This window comes from Pelodiscus sinensis, chromosome 10 (assembly GCF_052426305.1).
Source record: "Pelodiscus sinensis isolate ZL-2025 chromosome 10, ASM5242630v1, whole genome shotgun sequence".
Lineage (NCBI taxonomy): Eukaryota > Metazoa > Chordata > Testudines > Trionychidae > Pelodiscus > Pelodiscus sinensis.
Genome location: NC_143061.1, coordinates 829171 through 853782, shown reverse-complemented (window position 1 = coordinate 853782; position 24612 = coordinate 829171). Strand labels below are relative to the sequence as shown.

At 57.0% G+C, this 24612-nt stretch overlaps 1 protein-coding gene across 2 annotated transcripts in view; it reads right to left on the bottom strand.

Annotated features, from left to right (window-relative positions):
• LOC102456803 (very long-chain acyl-CoA dehydrogenase, mitochondrial-like) overlaps positions 1-24612 on the bottom strand; it is a 59426-nt gene that overhangs the window by 30123 nt on the left and 4691 nt on the right. Inside the window, exons 1-8 of one of the 2 annotated variants that reach the window (XM_075938319.2) lie at positions 10083-10186; positions 9708-9820; positions 8641-8704; positions 5119-5191; positions 4178-4242; positions 3504-3638; positions 2229-2373; positions 614-743 (exon numbers count right to left, since the gene is read on the bottom strand). In XM_075938319.2, coding sequence (XP_075794434.1) covers positions 614-743; positions 2229-2373; positions 3504-3638; positions 4178-4242; positions 5119-5191; positions 8641-8704; positions 9708-9790 — 695 coding nt within the window. In that variant the 5' untranslated portion in view covers positions 9791-9820; positions 10083-10186. Of the gene's footprint in view, positions 1-613; positions 744-2228; positions 2374-3503; positions 3639-4177; positions 4243-5118; positions 5192-8640; positions 8705-9707; positions 9821-10082; positions 10187-24612 lie in introns of those variants that run through there. The other variant, XM_089780681.1, reaches the window with a different exon arrangement.

Genomic DNA, 24612 nt, shown 5'->3' with positions numbered 1-24612 from the left:
CCACCACCCACCACGGGCAGGGCCAGTGAGGAAGGGGCTTCCCAGCTGAACAGGGAAGGGCAGGGGACAAATGCAGACCCCAAGCAGGGGAATCCCTAGGGGGCAGAGGCCTGGCACAATCTCCCCCCACCCCCACCCCAGGCCCCACCTCTGCTCCATCCCTGCCTGCCCCTGCTCACTGCTGTCCTGTCCATGGGTGGGGCCCAGGGCGACATGGGGGATTGCCTGGGGGCGGCAGCAGGGGTCGCCCCCTCCCTCTCTACAGCGGCAGAGCCCGGCAGCCAGTCCCAGTCCCAGCCCGCTGTGCTCGGCTTCCCCGCGGCAGCAGGAAGTGGAGAAGCCAGAACCAGCGCCCCACTGGGCACGGCCCTAGGGCAGCTGAGGTGGCTGCCGCAGGGTTCCCTAAAGCCTGGGGCCCGGGGAGCCGCCCTGAGCCATCCTATGGGCGGGGCGGGGCGGCTCTGAGGCTGCAGGATTCGTCCCCCCCTCCGTTGCCGAGGACCTGGGCTGGGCGCTGGAGCTCTGGGAGAGCCATTTCCCATCCTGCGGCACTGGGGCCTGTGGAACTCCCGGCTCCAGCGCCCACGCGAGAAACCCGCCTGGCCGCCGTCACCTGATCCAGATTTTCCCGCCGTTCAGTGTGTAGAACGTCCCGCACTCGCTGAGCTGGGCCCGGGTCTTAATGGAAGCGGCGTCGGAGCCACTGGAAGGCTCCGTCAAGCAGAAGGCGGCGACGGTCTCTCCTGTGGAAGGGAGCAAGAGGCTCACGCAACCCGCAGGCAGCCAGGGCTCAGCAGGGGGCCCAGGGCCTTGCAGCAGGGCGAGCCCATGGTGGGGGGCACAGGAGGGGTAAGGATGGGGGTGGCCCACGCACACCACTGCAACTAGCTGGCTGCGTGGAAACGGACGGCTACCGAAAGCTGCTCTGCTCTGCAGCCCAGCGACTGCTTCCCTGGGCACCCGCAGATCTGCTGAGGGCAGAGCCACGCGCCACCTGCCGTGTGGGCCGAGGCCGGGCTCCGGCGGGGCCGCGCGGGGCGAGGCCGGGCTCCGGCGGGGCCGCGCGGGCCGAGGCCGGGCTCCGGCGGGGCCGCGTGGGCCGAGGCCGGGCTCCGGCGGGGCCGCGTGGGCCGAGGCTGGGCTCCGGCGGGGCCGCGTGGGCCGAGGCTGGGCTCCGGCGGGGCCGCGTGGGCCGAGGCCGGGCTCCGGCAAGACCGCGTGGGCCGAGGCCGGGCTCCGGCGGGGCCGCGTGGGCCGAGGCCGGGCTCCGGCGGGGCCGCGTGGGCCGAGGCCGGGCTCCGGCGGGGCCGTGTGGGCCGAGGCCGGGCTCCGGCGAGGCCGCGTGGGGCGAGGCCGGGCTCCGGTGGGGCCGCGTGGGCTGAGGCCGGGCTCCGGCGGGGCCGCGTGGGCCGAGGCCGGGCTCCGGCGGGGCCGCGTGGGCCGAGGCCGGGCTCCGGCGGGGCAGAGGAGCTTACACAGAGCTTGCCTGAGCTGCATCTAGCTCCTGCCACTGCTGTGAGGCCCCGCTGCCACCCCCCACGGGCACACACGCAGAGACACACACAGACACATACACACACACCCGCTACAGACACACACACCGATGTACACACCCACAGACGCACACGCACACACACACGTGCACACCCTCCCGGTACAGACACACACACAGACCCCCCCCCCATTACAGGCATAGACACACATACCCAGACGTGCGCACCCCCACTCTAGAGACACACAGACCGAGATGCATGCATCCCCACTACAGACACACAGACACCCCCCACTACAGACACACACACATCCACTACAGGGACACACACAGGCATGCGCACTCCCCCGCTACAGACACACACACACACTTACACCCCCCCTACAGACACACACACATGCACACACACATGCCCGCTACAGACACACACACACCCGCTACAGAGACACACACAGGCATGCGCACTCCCCCACTACAGACAGACACACACACACTTACACCCCCCACTACAGACACACACACACCCGCTAGAGAGACACACACAGGCATACGCACTCCCCCACTACAGACACACACACACACTTACACCCCCCGCTACAGACACACACACACGCACACAGAGCCTGCCAGCAGTGAGCTGAGCCTGGCTCAGAGCTGTGTCTGGGGGCCCGGAGGCTGGGGCAGGCCTGCATTCTACCTTCCCGGGGGCGCCAGGGCGTGCAGGAAACATTCCTACCGGAGGCCAGCTTGGGCAGGTATTTCTCCTTCTGACGCTGGGTCCCAAAGAGCAGGATCCCCTTAAAGCCGATGGACTGGTGAGCGCCGAGGCTTATGCCCACGCCAAGGTCGTGCACGCCAACCACCTCCACCACGCGAGCGTACTGGTGGGAGAGCATAGCGCCGGGGGGTTAATGTGGAACCGCTGCCCCGGGACCTGCAGCCGCAGCAGCTCCTGGGGACCAGCAAACACTCCACCGCAACGCCAACATTAGCTCTCAGTCTGGCTCCCGCCGCGGCTCTCTGCGCCTACTCGCCCTGCCGGGGCCAACGGGGGCCCAGCCTGGTCACCCGGAGCCATCAGACGCCAGGTCTCGTTCAGTGCAATGCGCAGGCGGTGGGGGAGGTTGGGTAGAGCGTTTACAAAGAGGGAACAGAAACCCCCCCAGAGATGCTACCGACAATGACCTGCCTGTCACTGTGTGCGTCTCGGGTGCTCACACTTGGGTGCCCAGCCAAGCAGCACCCAGCCGTGCAGCGACAGCGCATTCAATGGGACCGTTTCCAGGTGGACTTGCTAGAAAGCTAGACCAGACCACTGTGCTACAGCCAGAGGGCACCGGGCTGGGGACAGAGCCTCCACATGGCCTCCCTTGAGCTAGCCAGCGATACTGTCCCTGCCTCTCTGGCTACAGGGGCGCAGGGAGGGATGTGGGTGAGACTTACCGGTTCCGGTTAACTGGTAGCTGCGGGCTGACAGCTGCTGTAGCCCCATGGGACCCTCCAGAGGCAGGGGCTGCTCCGACTGACTAGAGCAACCCGTGCCCATGGTGGGGGGCGCTCCAGCCTGCCCCCTCAGTCACCCCCGTTAACCCATTAAACGGGACTCTGCACCCTGGTGGGGAGCTCGGCACAGCGGCTGGCGGCTGCCCGGCGACTGTGGGGCTAGTGACCAGCCCTGCTGCGTGGTGCAGGCAGGCGACACGGCTTCAGCGCGAGGCCCGGTGGGTGCAAACTGGCTACTGTGCCGCCTGTGTCGGTTGCAGTGCAGGCCGGGCAGCGGGAAGGCGAACACGCTGGCACATGCTGGCACGCAGAGGCAGGGCTCGGAAGCCGCCTGCACAGGACCCGTCAGGGGAAGCGCCGCAAGCAGCGAGGAGAGAACGTGCCCACAGCCCGTGGCCTGGACAGCTCCGAGCCGGACCCGGGGAGGCAGGATCTGCGTCCCAAGCCTGGCCCCACCCATCGCTGGCCTGCGCCTGCCACCTACCTGCACCCTCTGGCTCTGACTTACCTGGGTGTTCGTCAGCCCAACGCCTCCCAGCTCCTCAGGCACCTGCAGCCCAAAGGCTCCCATCTCCTTCAGCCCGGCCAGGGTGGCCTCCTCAACGTGCTCCAGCTTCTCGTTTTCCGCAGCATCATTGACCTCCTGCAGCAGAGCGGGGCGAGTGAGAGGGGCAAGTGCCCAGCCACCGCTGCCGGCCTTTGTGGGCAGGGCGGAAGGGCTGGGACGGGCCACGTTTGGCACCACCTTGGACGGACCAGCCGGGCGCTGGCGTGTTAGTGCCAGTCGCTGCTGTCAGTCAGCCTGATAGTCGGGGGTCGGGGTGTGATCTGTGCCCCAGGCTTTCCTCCCTCTGCCCCACCCCGCGCCCCCAGCCTGGCCTGGCTCTCTGGGGAGGGCTGGGCCTGGCAGAGGCCCAGCTTCAAATATCCTACTTGAACTGCGGCTCCGCAAACAGTCCAGCCCTTCCTCAGGCCGAGCCCACCCCTCAGCCTGATGGATGGGGCGCTTGGCAGGAGACGTGGGCTCTCGGGAAACCGCAATCCTTAGGGGCGTGTGCATCCTCCGGCTTCCGAAAGAGGGGTCTTAAATGGTGGCGAGAAGGGTGTCACTGCCCGAGGAAGACAGAGTCCGTGTGTCTGAAACAAACACCGGGCTCATCCACTGTCGGATCGGCCACTGACCTCGAAGAAGCGGGTGCAGGGATCCACCAGGGCTTGCAGGAACTGCGTCTGCTCCTCGGACAGCACTAAGGGGCACAACGCTGGATTAGCAGGGTGCATCTAACCCAGTGGTTCTTAAACGTTTTAAGACCAAGGAACACCAAACAATTTTTTTTTATGAGAAACACCAAAGATTTTTTGTTGAGCAAAAAAAAAAGGGAGGGGTCGGGGGGAAAGTTATTGAAAAAAAAAAGGTCGCCTGCCCCTTTAAGGGCGGCCATTTTGAACTCTGTTTGTCTCTGCGGCACGGAACACGGCTTAAGAAATACTGATCTAACCCTTGTCGCTTTATTACATGATTTGCCAGCATGTGAGGCGCCTGCTGAGCCGGGATGTTTGTCCTGAGTTCGGCTCTCGCTCAGACGGGGATTCTCCCAGGGACGGCCCATGGGCTATGTTATGCAGGGAGTCAGATGAGCTTTGCTTCTCAGACTTCAGGCACCCGGGAGCGGCTTGCTTCCTTCCCAAAGGGCGTCAGGGGGCTCTCAGGGACTGATGCCGGCCTATGGACTAATCCGTGAGAAACACTGGACTAGAGGGTCATAGCGGCCTTAGGCTCTATCAATCTGCCTGCTGGGGAAGCTCTAGCTCCGCAAATGGCCACAGGTGCTGGCTAGTGCTTCTCCCTTCCAGGCTGCTGGTTTGAATCCTGCCCCGGCACACGGGCCTCGGAATCATCTCAGCCCACCGGTGTCCCCACCACAAGCGTCACCAGCGGGGTTGGCCCCGTGGCTGCAGACTGAGCCAAGAGGCCAGGATTCCACTGAACTAGCCTCTGGCGGGGGTGGGGAGCTATGTGGCCTGAGGGGGATGACGTCGGTGGCTTTGCACCCCAAGGCCAGTGCGCCAGGGTCACTCCGAGTGCGAAATCTGCAAGGAAACGATAACGAAAAACCACCTACCTGAGGGGAAGGGGAAAACGTTGTCGGGTACGAGCTGCCCGTTGAACAGGTTCATGACAAAGGAGGTGGATCCCTGGAGGAGGAGACAGGGCTCAGGAGAGCACGTACACAGAGGGGCCCTGCAGAGCCAAGCGGTGCTAGGCGGGGGAAGCTCAGGGTTGGCTTTGGCCCAGCTCGGAGCAGGGTGCTCAGGAGAACGGCCCCTGGAGTGGCTGTAGATCCAGGCACCTGCCGGACATGCTGAGATGCACACTGCCGGGTACTGTGATGGGGTGGGGGAGGGATTTTTGCCCTCGCAGACGTCTCAGGACTCTGGTGCATCCAATGCCCACAGAAGGCTCCATAGAGCTCGGGTCACTCACCACTGGCCTGGGTGTGTCATGCTTCCACCTGGCGTTTCATTGGCTGAGCCTATTGTCACTCTGCTGTGGAGCCTGTGGGGAGAGCTGCCTGCAGTGGCTGCCAGGACACCCCTTTATTCTCAGGGTGCAGCACTCGGGCCCTGCCTGCACTGGCATTTACACAGCAAAGCCTTTGTCCTCCAGAGTGAAACGCCTTGTCACGGCAAGTCCCAGTGTGGACAGCACGCTGTTGGCAGGAGGACACTGCTCACTGGGGGGTGAGAGTGTCTCGTTGGCAAAAAAGCCGACAAACAGCAGCTGCACTGCCCGACTCTGAGCCACGTGGCTATCAGCGCGGCCGTACTGCTGAGAGCTGCCCGACTCTGAGCCACGTGGCTATCAGCGCGGCCGTGCTGCTGAGAGCTGCCCGACTCTGAGCCACGTGGCTATCAGCGCGGCCGTACTGCTGAGAGCTGCCCGACTCTGAGCCACGTGGCTATCAGCGCGGCCGTGCTGCTGAGAGCTGCCCGACTCTGAGCCACGTGGCTATCAGCGCGGCCGTGCTGCTGAGAGCTGCCTGACTCTGAGCCACATGGTTGTCAGCACGGCCGTGCTGCTGAGAGCTGCCCGACTCTGAGTCACGTGGCTATCAGCGCGGCCGTACTGCTGAGAGCTGCCCGACTCTGAGCCACGTGGCTATCAGCGCGGCCGTACTGCTGAGAGCTGCCCGACTCTGAGCCACGTGGCTGTCAGCGCGGCCGTGCTGCTGAGAGCTGCCCGACTCTGAGCCACGTGGCTATCAGCGCGGCCGTACTGCTGAGAGCTGCCCGACTCTGAGCCACGTGGCTATCAGCGCGGCCGTGCTGCTGAGAGCTGCCCGACTCTGAGCCACGTGGCTATCAGCGCGGCTGTGCTGCTGAGAGCTGCCTGACTCTGAGCCACATGGTTGTCAGCACGGCCGTGCTGCTGAGAGCTGCCCGACTCTGAGTCACGTGGCTATCAGCGCGGCCATACTGCTGAGAGCTGCCCGACTCTGAGCCACGTGGCTATCAGCGCGGCCGTGCTGCTGAGAGCTGCCCGACTCTGAGCCACGTGGCTATCAGCGCGGCCGTACTGCTGAGAGCTGCCCGACTCTGAGCCACGTGGCTATCAGCGCGGCCGTGCTGCTGAGAGCTGCCCGACTCTGAGCCACGTGGCTATCAGCGCGGCCGTGCTGCTGAGAGCTGCCCGACTCTGAGCCACGTGGCTGTCAGCGCGGCCGTGCTGCTGAGAGCTGCCTGACTCTGAGTCACGTGGCTATCAGCACGGCCATACTGCTGAGAGCTGCCCGACTCTGAGCCACGTGGCTATCAGCGCGGCCGTACTGCTGAGAGCTGCCTGACTCTGAGCCACGTGGCTATCAGCGCGGCCGGGCTGCTGAGAGCTGCCTGACTCTGAGTCACGTGGCTATCAGCGCGGCCGTGCTGCTGAGAGCTGCCCGACTCTGAGCCACGTGGCTGAGTCAGCGCGGCCGTGCTGCTGAGAGCTGCCTGACTCTGAGTCACGTGGCTGTGTCAGCGTGGCCGTGCTGCTGAGAGCTGCCCGACTCTGAGCCACGTGGCTATCAGTGCGGCCGTGCTGCTGAGAGCTGCCCGACTCTGAGCCACGTGGCTGAGTCAGCGCGTCCGTGCTGCTGAGAGCTGCCTGACTCTGAGCCAGGTGGCTGCGTCAGCGCGGCCGTGCTGCTGAGAGCTGCCCGACTCTGAGCCACGTGGCTATCAGCGTGGCCGTGTTGCTGAGAGCTGCCTGACTCAGTCACATGGCTGCATCAGTGTGGCCGTGCTGCTGAGAGCTGCCTGACTCCAAGCCACATGGCTGTGTCCGTGTGGCCATGCTGCTGAGAGCTGCGTCCTGGAGATGCTGTTAAGCTCTCTTTCACACTTCCTGCCCAATTCTAGGTCACACTCATGCCTCAAACACAGCACAGGTCCTGTGGATCAGGAGGCCATGTGTTCATGAATGGGGCATAACCCCTGTTCTAGACGGGGTTACTCTCCCCCTGAAGGAACAGGTACGCAGCTTGGGAGTCCTCCTGGACCCTTGTTTAACATTTGAAAATCAGATTCTTTCAGTGGTCAGGAGGGCCTCTGGGCAGCTGCGTTTGATCTGCCAGCTGCGACCCTTCCTGAACAAACATGACGTGGCCACAGTGATCCATGCGCTTGCTACATCCCGACTGGATTACTGTCATGCACTTTATGTGGGGCTGCCTCTAAAGAGCCTTCAGAAACTTCAGCTGGTCCAGAATGCGGCTGCTCGAGTTTTAAGCAACACTAGTTATACGGAGCACATTATGCCAGGGCTTCGGCAGCTGCCCTGGCTTCCGGTATGTTTCCGGGCACTATGTAAGGTTTTAGTTATGACCTATGAAGCCTTAAATGAGTTGGGTCCAGGGTATCTGAAGGACCGTCCTCTCCCATATGAACCTGCCCGGGGATTGAGGTCAGCGGGGGAGGCTTTGCTTCGTGTTCCCCCACTTGTGGAGATAAGATTAACATCTACACGGAACAGGGAGTTCTCAGCTTTTGCTCCCAGGCTGTGGAATTTTCTTCCTTAGGATAGTCGCATGGCACCAATGCTAGCGTTGTTCCGGCGTCAGGTGAAAGCCACCCTTTTTACTTGCGCTTTTATTAACGTTTGAGTCTCTATGTGTGTGTTCCTCCTCTCTGTTTTCAGCTGGTTATGTCCCTCTGGGGTCTCGTATTTTAAAATGTTTATATATATTTGTATTTTTTGTTTCTTCTTGTAAGCCGCCTTGAATATTTTAAATAGAAAGGTGGGGTACAAATGTTTAAATAAAGAAATACATACATAAATATTAGGCAGAAGGCTGCCACGCTGGTGTATTCGTAGGCACCAGCACAGTAGCACACTCCCGTTACCAGCAGGAGAGGCATCGGGCATCACTTTAGTTTCTTTGTTTCTTACATGCTGAGGCCTCAGAGGGGGAGCTGGGATGGCTGCCACGCCCCGCTCAAGACGAGGGGAGCGAAGGGAGGCTGGCACCACCGGCCCTAGCAGTCTCCCCTGGGGATAGCAGCAGTCCCCACATTAGCCGTTTCACACAGATCAGGACAAAGCACAGACCGGCAGCCGCTCCCCAAGGTGCCCCACGCAACACCAGACAGGCCCTCGGACTCACCTTGTTCGCTTGACTCGAGTAGCTCCCTCTGTGGTGTGTTATGTAGTATGGAGGCGACGGCAGCCTGGGGAAAGGAACCACACCCATGTGACAATGGGCAAGTGCATCTGCACCATCGGTCACAAGCAAGACCTCGGGGGCCTGGCAGCCGAGGAAGAGACGTGTCTGCTGATCACTTTAACGAGAGCCCAAGAGCACCTGGGAAGCTCTGAAAGGAACCTGCGCCAAGCTCCACCTCCACTACTAGGGGGTTTTGCACAGAAGTAGGACCCTAGGTTCTTTCGCCAGCTGGTACTTTATGGGGAAAGAGGCAGATGGGAGTTTATTCGATACGCGTCACTACTCAGCTCTCCAAGCCGTGTGGATCGCTCAGGAGGTGGCTTTTGAGGGGATATCTTCTCTGGAAAAAAAAGAGTGTCCTTAACTCAGATTGGGTACCTGGGCCAAAACAGCAATGAAGACCCAACAATTTGGCTGACATGGGATAGCTGCTGGAGGTACAGCCCATAAGGGAGCTGGGGTTGACTCGAGCTGCTAAATTGTGTTAAAAATAGAGTTGCTGTCTCTTCACGGCTTATTGAAATGCGAGTGAGCAAACGTGAGCTAAGCACAGGAGGCTTTTAGAGGGCGGGGGTGGTGCCAGGCAGACGCGATTCTGGAAGCTGACTCCATCTGCCTTGCATAGTGTTCTGGTGCTGAGCACACTCACAGCGTTTGGCTATTTGCAGTAGTAGCCTCTCCACAGCTAAGACTAGAGACAGCTCCCTGGTCAGCCCAGTCCCTCCTCCTCTCCTCTCCTCTCCATCCATCCCTGCCCAGCACTGCTGGGAAGCGCAAGAGGGGTGAGGAATCCCAGAGCTGCCGCCATGGCCAGCCGGAGGGACAAGCCATCCCAGACAAAGTGAGTTCCTGCCTTTTAGCTGTGACACAAGCACGGAGCCGACCCCTCAGAGACTCGCAGGCCACAGAACCTCACCCACCGCCTCCTTCTGGCAAGTCACTGGCCTGCTCGCGTCATGGTTCAAAGCCGCCCGCTGGTCTGCCTGCTTGGGCTCCGTTTACTCTACCTGAAGTGTGGCATTGCCCGGGCTTGTGCCCAAAGTTGCCTCCACCAGTTGGCACTCAGCCTGGTCCGGAGCAAACGAAGCATTCTCTGTGGGTGCCGCTCAGCTCACGTCCTCTGTGGGAGAAGGCGGAGGGTGAGCACAAGCCAGGGCATACACAGCCATTTAGCTCTGAATCGGAACCAGCTCCAGTCGAGACCATCACCAGGGGACCCGTGGCCCTTGTAAACAGCCTTCCCGGACCCCTCCTTTCGGGGCCTGATCGCAAACAGCCCCTACTTTCCCGCCTCCGTTCTACGGCTTGTATCGCCGATACGGGATCGTCACTCGCTCCCTTCCCCAAACTCGCCCAAATCCCGTAGTGGGCTTGGGACTTACCCCTAGACAGCCCCTGGGAAGGACACCTTGCCGAGGAGGCTGGCTCAGAGCCTCTTTGCTGCGGAATCTTGGTAAAGAAATGGTCACTCCTACAATGTGACATCATTGCATCAGGGGTGACATCACTCAGGGCATTATGATGTCACCATTTGTCCTGTGTATTTTCCAAAACCATCCCGGGGACCCAACCAAGGATCAAGGCCCCATTGGCTGGGCGCGGCACAGGCGGGCAGGGCAGCCTCGATAGCCAGACACGTAGATGAGAGAAACGAGGGGAAATCCAGTAACAGCTACGCCAGCAAGACGGTCTCAGCAATAAGCAGCAGCCTCACCGCATCACCTGCCTACTCACCGCAGGGAGAGGGGTAAGGAAGAGGACATTGCCGTGGCTCATCTCACTCCACCAACAACTCGGCCAGCTGCTCGGGGCACATTCGATGGCGGCGGGGGTCTGTCTGTCAGGGAGAGCCTGCGCCTTCTCTCCGCGATGCTCCTCGAGCTGCGACGCGCAACCCAGGCTCGTGCGTGGGCTGCATGCGTGGCCCCTGACCCGTAGCATGCGTGGCCCCTGACCCGTAGCAGCCCTGTGGTTGGATGCTGAGGGGGCGCACGGCTCTCCCGGTCCGTGCTGGGTGCGACCACACGCACCTCACTCCACGTGCCCGGGCTCCACCCGTGTCACTTTGGCGATACCCGTAGAAAAAACCTACCGAGAGGGGAGCAGCAGAATCTGGCTACTCTGCACAGGGGCAACAGTAACGAAAGGTCTGTGAGCCACACACAGAACCTGCGAGGCCGCAGGCTGCCCATCACTGCCCTAGAGCAACTCCCCTGGGAACAACTGGCTGACAGTTCTGTAGTAACCGTCCAGGCTGGGCAACAACTGGGCCTGTGAGCCCTGGTCTCAGCAGACAGTTCATGTTTCTGGCCCACAGTCAGGCAGGGTAGCAGGCGTTAGGCCCTCTAATTTTTCTGTGCATGTGCGGAATACCTGTTGTTATGGGCACCGACACATGTGCTGTTGTGCACCACCAGTAGAATCAAAACCTCTAGATATAATACAGACTTTTAAAAAGTTCCCAAATGGATAATCACTCCAGCCAGGACAGGTTAGGCCTTGTAGAGCTCGCTACCCAAAGAACTCCACTGAAGCGTAGGAGAAATGCATCAACCAGCCAAAATACCACAGTAACACACTTTGAAAGAATAAAATTACAGCGAGTACATGTGCATGGCAGGAAGGACCAGACAGTAACAACGAGAACAACGCAAATTGATGATGGGAGGTGTGTGGGAAAGAGAGTGTGTGTGACACAGCGATGGTGTGTGTACGACAGACAGACTGAGTGTATGTGTGCACGCCAGCTGCTCCTGGGTAAGTTTCTGAGAAACCCCCTACAACACTGCAAGCTGTCCCGGCCCTGTGGTCTGCGCTCCCCGCTCTGCGGAGCTGGGGCATGGGGGAGGAAGGGAGCGCGCCAGCTATGAGCTGCACTCAGAGACAGAGCATGGCCCCTGTAGGAAAGGCAAGCGGTCACCCACTGCTCCCACTGCAGCAGCTCAGAGCTCTCCTGAGCCAGGCTGTGTCTCCCGCACCCCTGCCCTGCGGCGACGGGGTACAGGGGCGGGGCAGAGGAACACCCTGACAGCCCCCACACTCTGCACTGCAGGCGGGCGGGTCCCCCTGCAGCTGCTGGAGGGAGCAAGACGAGGGTGGGGCAGCTGAGCACATGCTGCTGGCGCAGCTTGCAGGTGATGCGGGTTGGGCTGCCAGGTGTTGGGTTGGGAACCGGACAGGCCAGTATTTGAGCTTCCTGTCCGGGACACAAAGGGAGACAATGGAACGGAGACAATGGAACTGCCCGGTGTTTTCTACGCAAGATGGAATGTCGATTGGGATGGAATGCCAAGGGTGTCCGGGATTTTGGTTGAAACCACCTGGCCGCCCTCGGTCACGCGGGAGGCAGCAAGTCTGTAGGCCCCAGGCCCTCGCTCGGGCCGGGGCCGCACTGGGCCAGGCTGGGGCCTGCAGCCGGCTGAGCTGAAGTACGTGTGCCTGCCCAGACCAGGCCGTGGCCTTCGTCAGGAACAGCTACGCGCAGCCGGGGGCAGGGATTAGCTCCCTGGCAAGAGGCAGGGCCCTGGGCCACACGGTGGGCAGGCTGCAGCCCCAGGGCAGAGACGCAGGCCCACCCACTCCACGTGGGGCCCTAGCCGTGGAGGGTGATCTGCCTCTGGCCCGCAGGGAAATCCGGTCCGAGCATGCTGCCCAGCTTCCCTGGGCTCCTTCCACACCCCTGCCAGGGGCCCTGGGCTGGCTGCAGCTCACCTGGCTGGGCAGGCGGCTCGTGTCCGGGCCCCTGGCAGCGGAGCAGCCTCCTTCCGGCCTGGGCCCCACCAGCAGCAGGAGCCGTCCTGCTCCTCTGAACTATAAGGCCGGTTCCTGTCCTGCCCCCCTACCCCGGCGGGGCGGGCACAGGTACCCGGCTCTACTCACCAGGGGGAGGTGGCGGGTCTCTCCCCTTCCGTCGGTGAGGGAGCCTGGCCCAGGCCCTCTCATCGCAGTGCCCCACTGCACACCCCCTCGCTGCGCAACCAAGGCCCGAACTCCCCAGACATTGTGTGCGACGAACAGCCCACCGAATGGGGGTTGAGAACAAGCCCAATGAGGGTGGTCAGCACTGCAGGGCTTTTCTCGAAATAAGCGATGCAAATCGAGCTATGTCATTTGCGAATCTTATTTCGAAATAGGGAGCGTCTGCACAGCACTCATTTCGAAGTGGAGCGCTCTTCCTCCGACTGCCCTTCCTCCTCGTACAACGAGCGTTACAGGAGTCGGAGTAAGGAGTCCTCCAGCTTGACAGTATTCTGACACCATTTCGAAATAACGGCCTGCTGCGTAGACACGGGTTAAGCTTTTTCAGAATGGCGCTAGTTATTTTGGAATAGTGTGGCAGTGTAGACGTACCCTGATCGTACCAGTCCAGGACGGGTGTGAGAAATGAGCCCCAGCTGGTTTGCTCTGCAGGTGGATTATTCCCTCTGAGGATGCGCATATTCCTGCGCATCCAGAAATATAATCTATGCTATCATGTGCTGAAAGTGTCCGTCTGCTATGTACATTGGACAAACGTCTCAGACACTTCGCCAAAGGATCAATGCCCACAAAACAGATATTAGACAGGATCACAAAGAAAAAACAGTTTCTTGCCATTTCAACCAGCAAGGACATTGTTTCAACGACTTGATTACCTGCATCCTGCTTCAACGGCCTTTTCAGACCACACTTGAAAGAGAATCCTCTGAACTGTCATTCATGCTTAAATTCGACACTTTACACTTAAGTTTGAATAAAGACTCTAATTATCTGACCCATTACAAAGAGAGCTTCCCCAATTGTCACCTCTAATATCATTAGCTCACAGACATTTACCTCCCCCCCATCCCCCTTCTGTTCTGAGATTTGATTTGTCCTTTTCATATGTGTTCATTTTTTTAAATTGTATCCTTTGGTATATATGGTTGTGACTATTTTCTTCCTCTATTTGATCTGAGGAAGTGGGTCTGGCCCACGAAAGCTCATCACCTTATAAACCATCTTGTTAGTCTTTAAAGTGCTACATAGTCCTGGTTTTTGTTTCACAAGGGAAGGCACCGAATCTTGGGGAAAGAGAGAAGGGATACAGCGAATACCGTAAAATCTCGAGTATAATGCGCACTTTTTTCCGATTTTTTCTGGGTCAAAGTCGGGGTGCGCATTATACATAGCAGTTATTTTTGGCTCCCGGACAAGGCGAAGAGCTGGTGGCGCCACCAGGCTGCAGTGCCCTGACTCCTTCAGGCTGCGCCCGGGGGCCCCCGCAGCAGTCTGGGAGTAGAGAGCGAGCCGCAGAGTGCACCGCCCCCTGGGCGCAGCAGGGCACAAGAGGAGAAGGCAGCAAAGCACTCTTCCGAGGGCCCAGCATGTCCTGGCCCGGGGTGTCCTGGCTGGGCCGTCCCCCTATTCTCAGCTGCAGCTGCCGATGATGGCCAGGTCCAGGCTGTGGGTCTGGCGGAGCTGCCACTTGGAGGGGCTCTTGGAGGAGGTAGCTGTGCCCGGACCCCCCGCGGCAGGCGCGAACTTGGCGCGGCGCACGGACAGCCTGGGGCCGGCTCCAGGAAGCGGGCAAGGCTGGGCTTGGTGCTGGTGGACCTGTTGGCAGGAGGGTAGATATATAGGTGTGCATTATATATAGGAGTTCAGTTTTTTCCATGATTCTGACATTGAAAAGGTAGGGTGTGCATTATACTCGCGATTTTACGGTATATGGTGGCCTTGGTTATCAGTGTGTACCGCTCAAATTCACTGATATGAAATTCACTCATATCACTCAATTAAAAACAAAAAGTTAGAAGACCCAAAAAATGTCATCAAGACAGAGTAAAAGAGGAGGCGAAAGGCAAAAAGGCATCTTTAAAACATCGGAAGTCAGGTCCTACTGAGGAAAATAGAACAGAGCTTAAATTCCTGCAACTCAAATGGACAAGTACAATAAGACAGGCCAAGAAAGAATCGGGAGGGCAACTGTCTAAGGACACAAAAAATAACAGCAAATTGGTTAAATCCATCAAAGCAGGAAGCCTGCCAGTTAGCAGGGCCACTGGCTGAAAAAGATGCTAAAGGAGCACTCCAGGAAGACAAAGCCCATGCAGAGATGCTAAATGAATTCTTCGCATCAGTCTTCATTGCAGAGGATGTGGGGGAGATTCCAACACCAAGTCATTCTTTTTAGGAGACAAATGTGCGGAACTGGCTCAGAGGGAGATGTTCATGGAAGAGGTTTTGGAACAAATTAGTAAAGGAAATAGTAGTAAGTCACTAGGAGCAGATAGTATTCACCCAAGAGTTCTGAAGGAGTCAAATATTAAACTGCAGAACAACGAATTGCAGTATGTTCCCAAGGGATAGTCATTTTAATCTGTCTCAGTAAAAACAGCGAGAAGTCCTCTGGCACCTTAAAGACCAGCAAATGTATTTTGTTAATTTTGAAGGCGCCGCAGGACTCCTTGGGTTTTCTACATTGTAGTAAGTAACCCACACTTAAATCTGCCTCTCTGTCAGGTGACTGGGGGGAAGCTAATGTAATGCCTACTGTTAAAGAGGAAATCCTGCCAACACAGGTCACTGAGCCTCACTGTGGCAGGTCTCGCACCAAAGGCTCTGAAGCAGAGTCGCTGTCATGGGGTAAGAGGGAAGATCCTCTCCTGGATCAGTGACTGGTTCAAAGACAGGAAACAAAGGATACGAATGGTCCGTTTTCAGAATGGGAGAGATAAATAGTGGTGCCCACGAGCTCTGTACAGCCCCCGGTACTATTCAACATATTCATAAACGATCTGGAAGAAGCAGTAAGCAGTGTGGATAGGAAAGAAAACAAAGGGTAGGAATAAATGTTCAGCTTTTACTATGAAGAAAGGGTATATACCCCTGATCATTATGCAAGAGCCAGGAGTCACACAATGAAATGAATAGGCAGCAGGTTTAAGACAACAAAATGAAGTATTGCTTCACATAACACCCAGTGCACCTGTGGAACTCCTTGCCAGGGGAGATTGTGAAGGCCAAAAATATAACTGGGTTCAAAAAAAGAATTAGATAGCTTCCTGGAGGACAAGGATATGGCAGGGATATGACCTCATGCTCCAGGTTTCCCTAAACCTACAGCTGGTGGAAGATGGGACTGGATGACAGGATGGATCACTCAGAGTTGCCTTGTTTTGTTCATTCCCCATGAAACACCTGGCAGTGGCCCAACAGATACAGGCACTGGGATAGGTAGGCCCCTGGTGTGACCCAGTGGGGCTGTTCAGATGTCTCTAAAAAAGAAGATGAGATCTGGTTGTCCTTGTGGAAGGGAGGAGTATAATAAAATAATAGTAATAATAATAATAATAATAATAATAATGCAGCATAAATGCACCCGTCCCTAAGGCACAGCAAGAGGTGCTGAGCTAGATGTTTCCTCATCTAGAAGAGTCAGGACCAGACCCTGGAGATGGGGCAAGAGCTGGGCTATTAAATGCTGTGGTGTTTGCAGGTTTCCAGAGAGCCCTAGCTCCTGGAGCCCAGGCATTAGGTAAGTATCTCAGCTTGCATTTTTAAACAGGATGTTTCTAGCTCTGGTGATCGCATCAAAAAGTTGAACTCCCTTCTACAGACACCTGGCTCAGAAAGGTGGGACTGCATGATTTACAATGGGGGAGAGAAAAAGGGTCAAAATCCAGAAAGCAAATCCAAAACTCCTGACATCCCTCAGTTAAACAATGTCAGGCTGCAAAGCCAGCCATGCTGTTTGGGTCTGTCCTGAACCCTGAAACAAATGACCCAACACATGGCCACGGCTGGCCCAGATTAGTGGACCCAGGCTCAAAGCATTGTGGGTGTCCATGGATGTGTAATGTTGGCAGTGTTGTCTTCAAGTCGTCATTGTCAAGTCCAAGTCGAGTCTCAAGTCACTACAGGTCAAGTCTCAAGTCGAGTCTCGAGTCCCTAAAGTCATTTTCGAGCCAAGTCCCAAGTTCAGTCTCAAGTCTTAATTTAAAAAATGTCAAGTCACTTTTGTACAAGCCATCAATGTCGGCATTTTCGGACAATTTTTTCACCAAGTCGATTTAACAAAATTAGCAAGTCTCAAGTCGAGTCTCAAGTCACAAACAATGAACCCGAGTCGAGTCTCAAGTCGAGTCACCGAGGAGACTTACGTCGGACTCGAGTTCAAGTCGTGGGACTCGAGTCAACAGCTCTGAATGTTGGGGCGTGGGCTGGTAATGTTCGACTCTCGTGGGGTCTCAGAGCTTGGACTCAGGTGTCTACACAGACATTTTACAGCCCCGCAGACCGAGCCCATGACAGCTAAGGAAACACACTCTGTGAGCTTGGCTGGCAGCGCTGCACCCCGCTGAACCCAGCCAAAAGCACCAGCTCTGTGCGCAGGCGCTCTGACGTGGCATGGAGCCCGCTGACGGGCTCTGACAGCAGACGCACTCTGTGGTGCAGGGAGTGTCAAAGCGGGGGCACCATGCAGAGTCTCAGCCCTGTTGCAGCACCCCCAGATGGCTCTGAGCACAGCCAAGGGGCTGGCTCTGACCAGCACTGCTGGGCCCACCTCACACATGCTCTAGGCACCAGTATTTGGGCTCCGGCCCATAGTCTCTTGGCATCTATTGCTCATGAGCCAGCCCCACTGAATTGTAATGGAGCCGCCAGTAGAGGGGGTACCACTTCAGCAATTCACACTGCAAGGCCTGAGGCCAGCTGAGCTGGGCTAATGACATCCCCTTCAGTCTGTGCGCTCTGCTGTCCTTGACACCCCCCGGCAGCCCCGGAGTAACTGCACTGACTTACCCAAGGGCCTCTTGAGACGCACCCAGCAAAGCAGCCCCGAACCTGCGCCCCGCAGCCCCATCCCGCTGGGCTCTGCGCCATCCCAGGTAGCTGAGCTACAAAGACACATCACGTGGATTTACTGGTTTTGATCTTACCAGCCCTTTCCAGAAGAACCGTTTCTACGGGGAGCTTTAAAGTCTGGCTTCAATGGGGCTATTTATGGGCTTACAATTAGCCAGGCACTTAGGGTCGCCCCGAGTGGTCAACATGTTGCAGGAGCAAGCCCGAAGTCCGTTCCCTGCCTAGGAAGGGTGCGTATGGATCTTCGGCCTGCTGTCCAAGAATGCAGTGAGGTGTCCAACAGCTCTCTTGGGAGCCCCCACCAGCCAGAGACCCCACATCTTAGCGAGCGCTAAGTGGGGCTTCTCTTATTTGGTCCATCACACCGTCTCCTGCCCCCTTGCTTCCCCCATTCTCCTTCCAAAGAGCGTTTGCTCCCTTCGCCACAGAGAGATGTACATTACACCCCCCAGCGGCAGGGCACAGTCCGTCCTTTTAAACTTTCCTCACACATCTGTCTCGTTCCAATTTTTGCTGCTCTTTCTGATGTGCTGCCGTCAGCCAAGGAAGAGGCTGTTGTCTAACTGCAGGCACTGGCCCAGAGCTACCAGAAGCTCTAATGCTCCCCAGCTACGCGAGATCTCCGACCAGTAGGCTGGGCTCTCCGGTGTAAGGGATGGCCCAGGGGTCTGTGCAGCCCAGGGAAGCAGGACATGTGGTCCCTGGCACAGGCTGGCTCTGCCATGGGCAGGAGTCTCCCTCGCCCGAGACACGTGCTGCTGCCTGCACGCCCAATGGGGCCAGATGCTCAGCCAGTGAGTCCGGCTCCCTGCCAGCTCTCTGGCCAGCCCACCCTGCAGCAGCTGGCTGTGAACAGAGGTGCCCAAGTGGCTCATTTCAACCCCATGTAACTTGCGCAGAAGGGACGGTGCCAATATCCACAGCTTGGAGCCGATGCTCATTTGAGCACCGCGGCTGCCTGCATTTCTGGCCTGTGCTGGAGCTGCCGCATCCAATAGTTACCCAAAGCGGGTGCAGGGAAAAGGGGATGTCGCCCTGCTGGGCAGCAAGCATGGCGGGGTCAGAGAGCAGAGCGCTCCAGGCAGCCTGCAGGGGGCAGGATTTGACAGTTGACACAAACGCACAGTGCTGCTCTCCATGCCGGACCGGGCTGCAGCAGGGCAAGTGTCCCAGGGTGTCCCAGGCTAGAGTCATCGGTGCCCAAGAGTGCTGCTGCTAAAAGCAGGCACCTCCCAAGCCTCTCCCCCAGCTGTGCTAGCGAGCCAAGGCGCAGGACGTGATAAACTGTGCGGTGCGAATCTCAGAAACCAAACCCAGAGAGAGCATTCCTGTGCATGCCAGGGTGTCCGTTATGGTAATAGGCACACAGATGGGTAACAAACCTCACTGAGCCAGAACAATAGAGATTCCACCAGCCTATGACTGTAACTCACAAATGTTGCCTTTTATTGAGAGCTCAGTGACCTGGAAGCTCTCTAGACACAGAAGAACTTGCTACAGGCACCACTGTGTTTTGTTTGCTTGCACACGTATAACCTGCAGTCACGCAAGAACAATTCAAAGACACAAACTCAAAACAGGGAACTACTGTGATTGGCTAAATGTTCGGCGTCCAAGAGAAGAGCATCACAGCTGACAATAAGCATTTCTCCAAGTTCTAATCCCTACATGTTAAAATAGGTATAAGACATATGGCACTGCCTTAACATCACTTTCAAGCGATTCCAAATAACCTTATGCTATTTACATCAGTATTGTACGTTCACCACTGCCCTAATTCATAGACTCAGAAGATTAGGCTTGGAGGAGACCTCAGGAGGTCATTGAGTCCAACCCCTTGCTCAGAGCAGAAACAACCGCATCTAAATCATCCCAGCCAGGGCTTTGTCCGGTCAGGCCTTAAAACCTCTAAGGATGGAGATTCCACCCCCTCCCTAGGGAACCCAGCCCAGCGCTTCCCCAGCCCCCTCAGGAAATAGCTTTCCCTAATATCCAACCTAGACCTCCCCCACTGCAACGTGAGACCATTGCTCCTTGTTCTGCCATCTGCCCCCACTGAGAACAGCCTCTCTCCAGCCTCTCTGGAACCCCCTGCAGGGAGTTGCAGGCTGCTCTCAAATCCCCCCTCGCTCTTCTCTTCTGCAGACTAAACAGACCCAACTCCCTCAGCCTCTGCTCATAGGTCATGTGCTCCAGCCCCTGAATCATTTTGGCTGCCTCTGCTGGCCCCTCTCCAATGCGTCCACATCCTTTCTGTAGTGGGGGGCCCAGAACTGGACGCAATACTCCAGATGTGGCCTCGCCAGAGCCGCACAGAGGGAAATAATCACTTCTCTAGATTATTCTGGCAATTCTCTAGACCTGCTGGCAAAGCTCGGCCTAATGCAACAATGCTCCTACTGATGCAAAATTCTCACTTCAAAAATGAAAGTACGCTGCGAAACCAGAGACAAGGAGCAACCGCAGCAACTGCCTGTCTGCTGTCTCGCTCAGTGCCTTGATGCTGGTTCATAGAGCCATCTGCCCGTCACAGACCACTTCCTTTGCAGTTCCTGACACCTAGAAAAGCCTCCCACGTTCACGCTCTTCCTTCATGTCTCGTCCGAACACGCTTCCCTCCCTTGTGCAGTTGGGATCCTGTCCCTGGGGTTACTTGTTATCTCCCTCTGGGAAGGGCTGGAGCCAAGGTTGGAATCACTGCTGGGGGCGGGGGGGAGAGGAGTTGGGACATGCTTGGAGTTTTAACAGTGCATCAGGCCAGCTGGCCAGCCAGACCCTGCTCCCTGTGACAGCTTCTGGGAGGCCTTCCCTGCACTGAGCAGAACTAGAGCAATCCCTAGCAGGAAATCTAGCCACGAAGAGCCCCATCAGTCCCCCAAGAGCTGTGCACAAATCCCGTCTCCCGGGCTGACAGGGGAGCTGGGGAATGTGCATTAGTCCTCCCCAGAGCTCTACAGACCCCTGGAAAATCTTGTTCCAGGGGCCCCTGTGCACTGGGAGGCTAGGACGCATCATGGGGAGTCTCTGGCAGCCCAGCTCCTTCATGGCTGTGCTACCCTGGGCCTGTGGGACTCCAGTGCCAGATGGGAGGCAAGGAGACTGCCTTCCTGCAGCAAGCTCGGAGAGATGTGCCGCTTGGCAGGAGCTCTGCAGGGAAACCTCAAGGAATTTTCCTTGCCTGGTCCCCTCAGGCTCTGCGTGAGTCGTTATTCCTGCTAGGTACAGAAACCAGGGCCCATCCCGCAGCCCTTGCTCCCGTGAGGAGTCGGGCCCTAAAACAGCAGAGAGCTGGGGGTGTGGGGATAAGAGACAACACCCCACAGAAGCCCCATCCTGCTCCCAACATGGCAGGATCGGCTTCCATGTGTGCTGTGGCAACTGCTAAAGAAACCCCTTTGATGGGTGCTACCCGGCGAGAGTTACCAGCACAGACGCCTGGTCAGTCTCAGACCGACGTGGGCTGTGCTCAGAGCTGCCCGCCGTGGCTCTGTTCCATGTGGTCGATGGGCAGAGCAGCCGACTGTGGAACTCTGAGCAGTTACATGTTTTAAAAAATACTGGCCTGGAAACCTAAGGAGAGCGGCCAGATCAGCCACAGGACACAGCCTGGTCCCCGCACGACAGCATCACAGAGAAACCAATGGCCCTGGTAGCACAGCCTGATCAGAGATGGCCCGAAATGACACATGGGGGGAGGGGGAATTGAGATGAACGAATGGATGAACAGTAGCAAATGCTGCCCCACAAGGCACCACGTCTCCAAGTGAAGCCGCATGTTCCTGTCTCACAGCTCGGGGTGATTTAGGAAAAGACAAAGCCTCAAGAGCGCAGCGGTGAGTATCCGGCCTCCAGCTGGGGAGTGCACAGCCAGCAGCTGCGCAATGGGAATTTGGCAAGACACTTGGGCCAACTCCCTCTGCTGCAAGATGTTTCATAGGCTCTTAGAACCACAGGCCACCGTGACCTCAGCTTTGTGCCTCATGGAAAAGAAACCTGATCATTTCAGGGATTTTTGCCCTCTGCCTACAAGAGCTTTCAGAGGAAGTCGCTTCCTTTTCACCCACTTTGTTTAGAAATTGGGAAAGGGCAGAAAGAAATTGCAGCTGTGCAAACAGCTCTCAAATGTCCTTACCAAACCAAGATGGATTACGAGCATTGCTGCCGAACAGGACGATCTCTTATTTGCAGACCAGTGCAGGTCTAACTAGCCTGCTCTGGCGAGGAACTGACAAAAGGCCAGTCAGCTCAACCCATCTGCTTTAAACCTTGAGTTCTCTGCAGGTGGGTTAAGTATTTTCTTATCTGGTATGAAAAGTTTCAGGTTGCAAATGCTCACAAGAGGCTGTAGGTATCTTTACAGCTGCAGTGATTTAAGCTGGTTCGGAATGAACTGTCTTTTACACTGTATTTGCATTTAGTGACTAGACTAAAACAAACGGCCAGAGACTGTAATTGCTCCATTTTCCATTAACCTTCAACAGATTTTCCATTTCCAGTGAGCTTCCATGTTCACATCAGCAGAGCTCTCTTTAGTGCAGTGGTTCTCAACCGCTCCACACTCCTGTGCCCCTTCTAAGGGCCTGATTTGTCTTGTGTACCCCCACATTTCACCCCACTTACAAACCTCCCGAAATCAGGCATGACACAACAATGTCCCATCACACTAGGATGGAGCAATTCCAAGTGTCACACTTTTTACCAGATAGGATAACAGAGAAAGCAACTGGGAATATAAATTGATAAATTTCAGGGTATAGCACACAGGGCAGTATAAACAGGTCACTGTCCGTGAAATTTTAGTTTGGTCTGATTTCTCTAGCCTGTTGAAAAACTAGGCAAATAGCTAGCTGAGTTAATGTACCCCCTGGAAGACCTTGGGGTACGTGTTCCTCTGGCTGAGAACAACTGCTCTAGAATCTTTAGGTACCTTATAACTGATCCCATAAAAGCCACTACTCTTATGCCGCTGCTGTTATAAACACTCTGGTTTGCCATTGTTTTTCTACCCTGCTTTTCTCTTTCCAGTTCTCCAGATCTGACCAATCTATTCACATTTTACTTTTTCTTACAAAGTCAGTGTAAATTGCAAAAATCCTGTTAATTGGCATAAGGGATTCAGACCAGAAATACCAAACCTTGTGCTACTCAGATACTTTGCAGAAGAACAAAGAGTAGATTCAATCAGAACTAAAAAGGAGTTTTTGGCTTCCACGGCTTGGTTCCTGTCTCCCCTTGGTGACAAAGGTGAACAAGTCACCTTCTGGTGAATGCTGAAAAATAAAGGGATGGAGGCAGACTTTCAAAGTGCAGCCCATCCACACCAAGAGAACATTTGCACAGGCTTACGGAAATGTCCAGTAAGCCCATAGATCTGGTGTTTATATGTACATGGGCCCAATTACATGTCCAAGCGCTCATGTGTGCACTACATGGGCAAGCTGGGTGCACAAATTGGGTATTTGTGCATGTAAGTTGAGTGACTATAACGGCATGTGCCTAGCTCAGCAACCGGCTTCTTCCCTCAGCATTTTTAATTTTAATGATTCACTTCCAGGTGATAGTAGCTTGTAAGCTCCTTATCGCCCCAGGACTGTCTGCACACCACTGCTGCACACTCGGGGAGAAGTCAGGCGCTGTCAGGCTACGTGAGGAGGGCAGCAATAAGACCGTCCGTAACAAGAACACAAGCTTAACGTCACAGCATGCGGTGACTACCAGCACGAACCTGGCATGGAAAGGACACTTGGACCAGTGTGGCTGCCCCCGCCTGCTCGCAGGGCAGGTCCCTCCCTCCCTTGCTAATACAGAAGGACGTATCCCACACGTGGTGGGAGTTTGTCTGCACAGCGCTGTCACCCCACCAACGAGGTGGGGGTGGGGCCTCACTTGGTGTCGCACAGCACCCATTGCAATAGGGCCCAGATCACAGCTATGGCCCTTGGGCACTAACCCAGCCAACAATGAACTGACATGGGGGCAGCCTGTGAACCACGGCCCCTGCTGCTGGAGGCTGAGCGGTTACGGCATAGGCAGCCATGCGGTGGGTGGGTCGAGAGTCTCAGTGGTGCTGGATCAGTGCAGGGAGCACATATGGGAGCTGATGAGCATGGTACCGCGCAGGTCGCATCCGTCTTCATCCTTCCCTCCCTATAGACACCGCGCAGGGCAGGTCTCCGTAAGTGACTGAGCGAGCATCTGACGATCAGCCCGTTACTCAGGGAAGTAAGTGGTGCAGGATCAAGCCTGTGATAGTCCCAGCAACAGCACAGAATCTAAACAACAGGATGGGAAGGAACCTCGAGAGCAGGGGTGAAAGTAACTGACATTTCCTACAGGTACCGTCCTATCGCAACCCCGCTGGGGGATCAGGGCAGGAACTGGGGGGGCTGCAAGGTAGTGTCCTAAGCATGGGATGGAGCTGGGGGAAGGTCACAGAAGGGATCTGGGTTATGGGGGGTGCAGGAGTCCAGGCAGGGGTGGATGGAGGGCTCAGGGCAGAGCTGTGGAGAGCATGGGGGTGCAGGAGTCAGATCAAAGGGTTGTGGGGTGTGGAGGGGGGGCTCAGGTCAGGGTGGTGTGAGCGGAGCTCGGGGCTGGGAACGTGGCCACCCTGCTACCCAGTTGCTGGTCCCCAGGTTGGCTGAAGCTGTGGGGAGTGTGCTGCTCTGGCTGCCTGAGCACTGGGACTGGCTGGTGGCAGGGACCATGCTGCCCAGGGTGCTGGCAGCATCCACGGCCTCACTCCCAGACGGCCAGTCTCTTGCCAGTGACTGACTCACTTTCACCTTTGCTCGAGAGGCATCGAGTCCAGTCCCCGGCCCTCATAGCAGGACCAGGCACCGTCTAGACCAGCCCTGGCAGGTGTCTGTCCAACCTGCTCTTACATATCTCCAGAGATGGAGACTCCGCAACCTCCCCAGGCAACTTATTCCAGTGTCTGACCACCCTGACAGGCAGGAAGCTTTCCCTTATGTCCAACCTAAACCTCCCTTGCTGCAGTGTGAGCCCACCCCCTGCCCTGGACTACCCTTATGAGGTGTGTGTGTCACTGTGGGCCACGGGGGAGGGAGCGCAAAGGCCTCC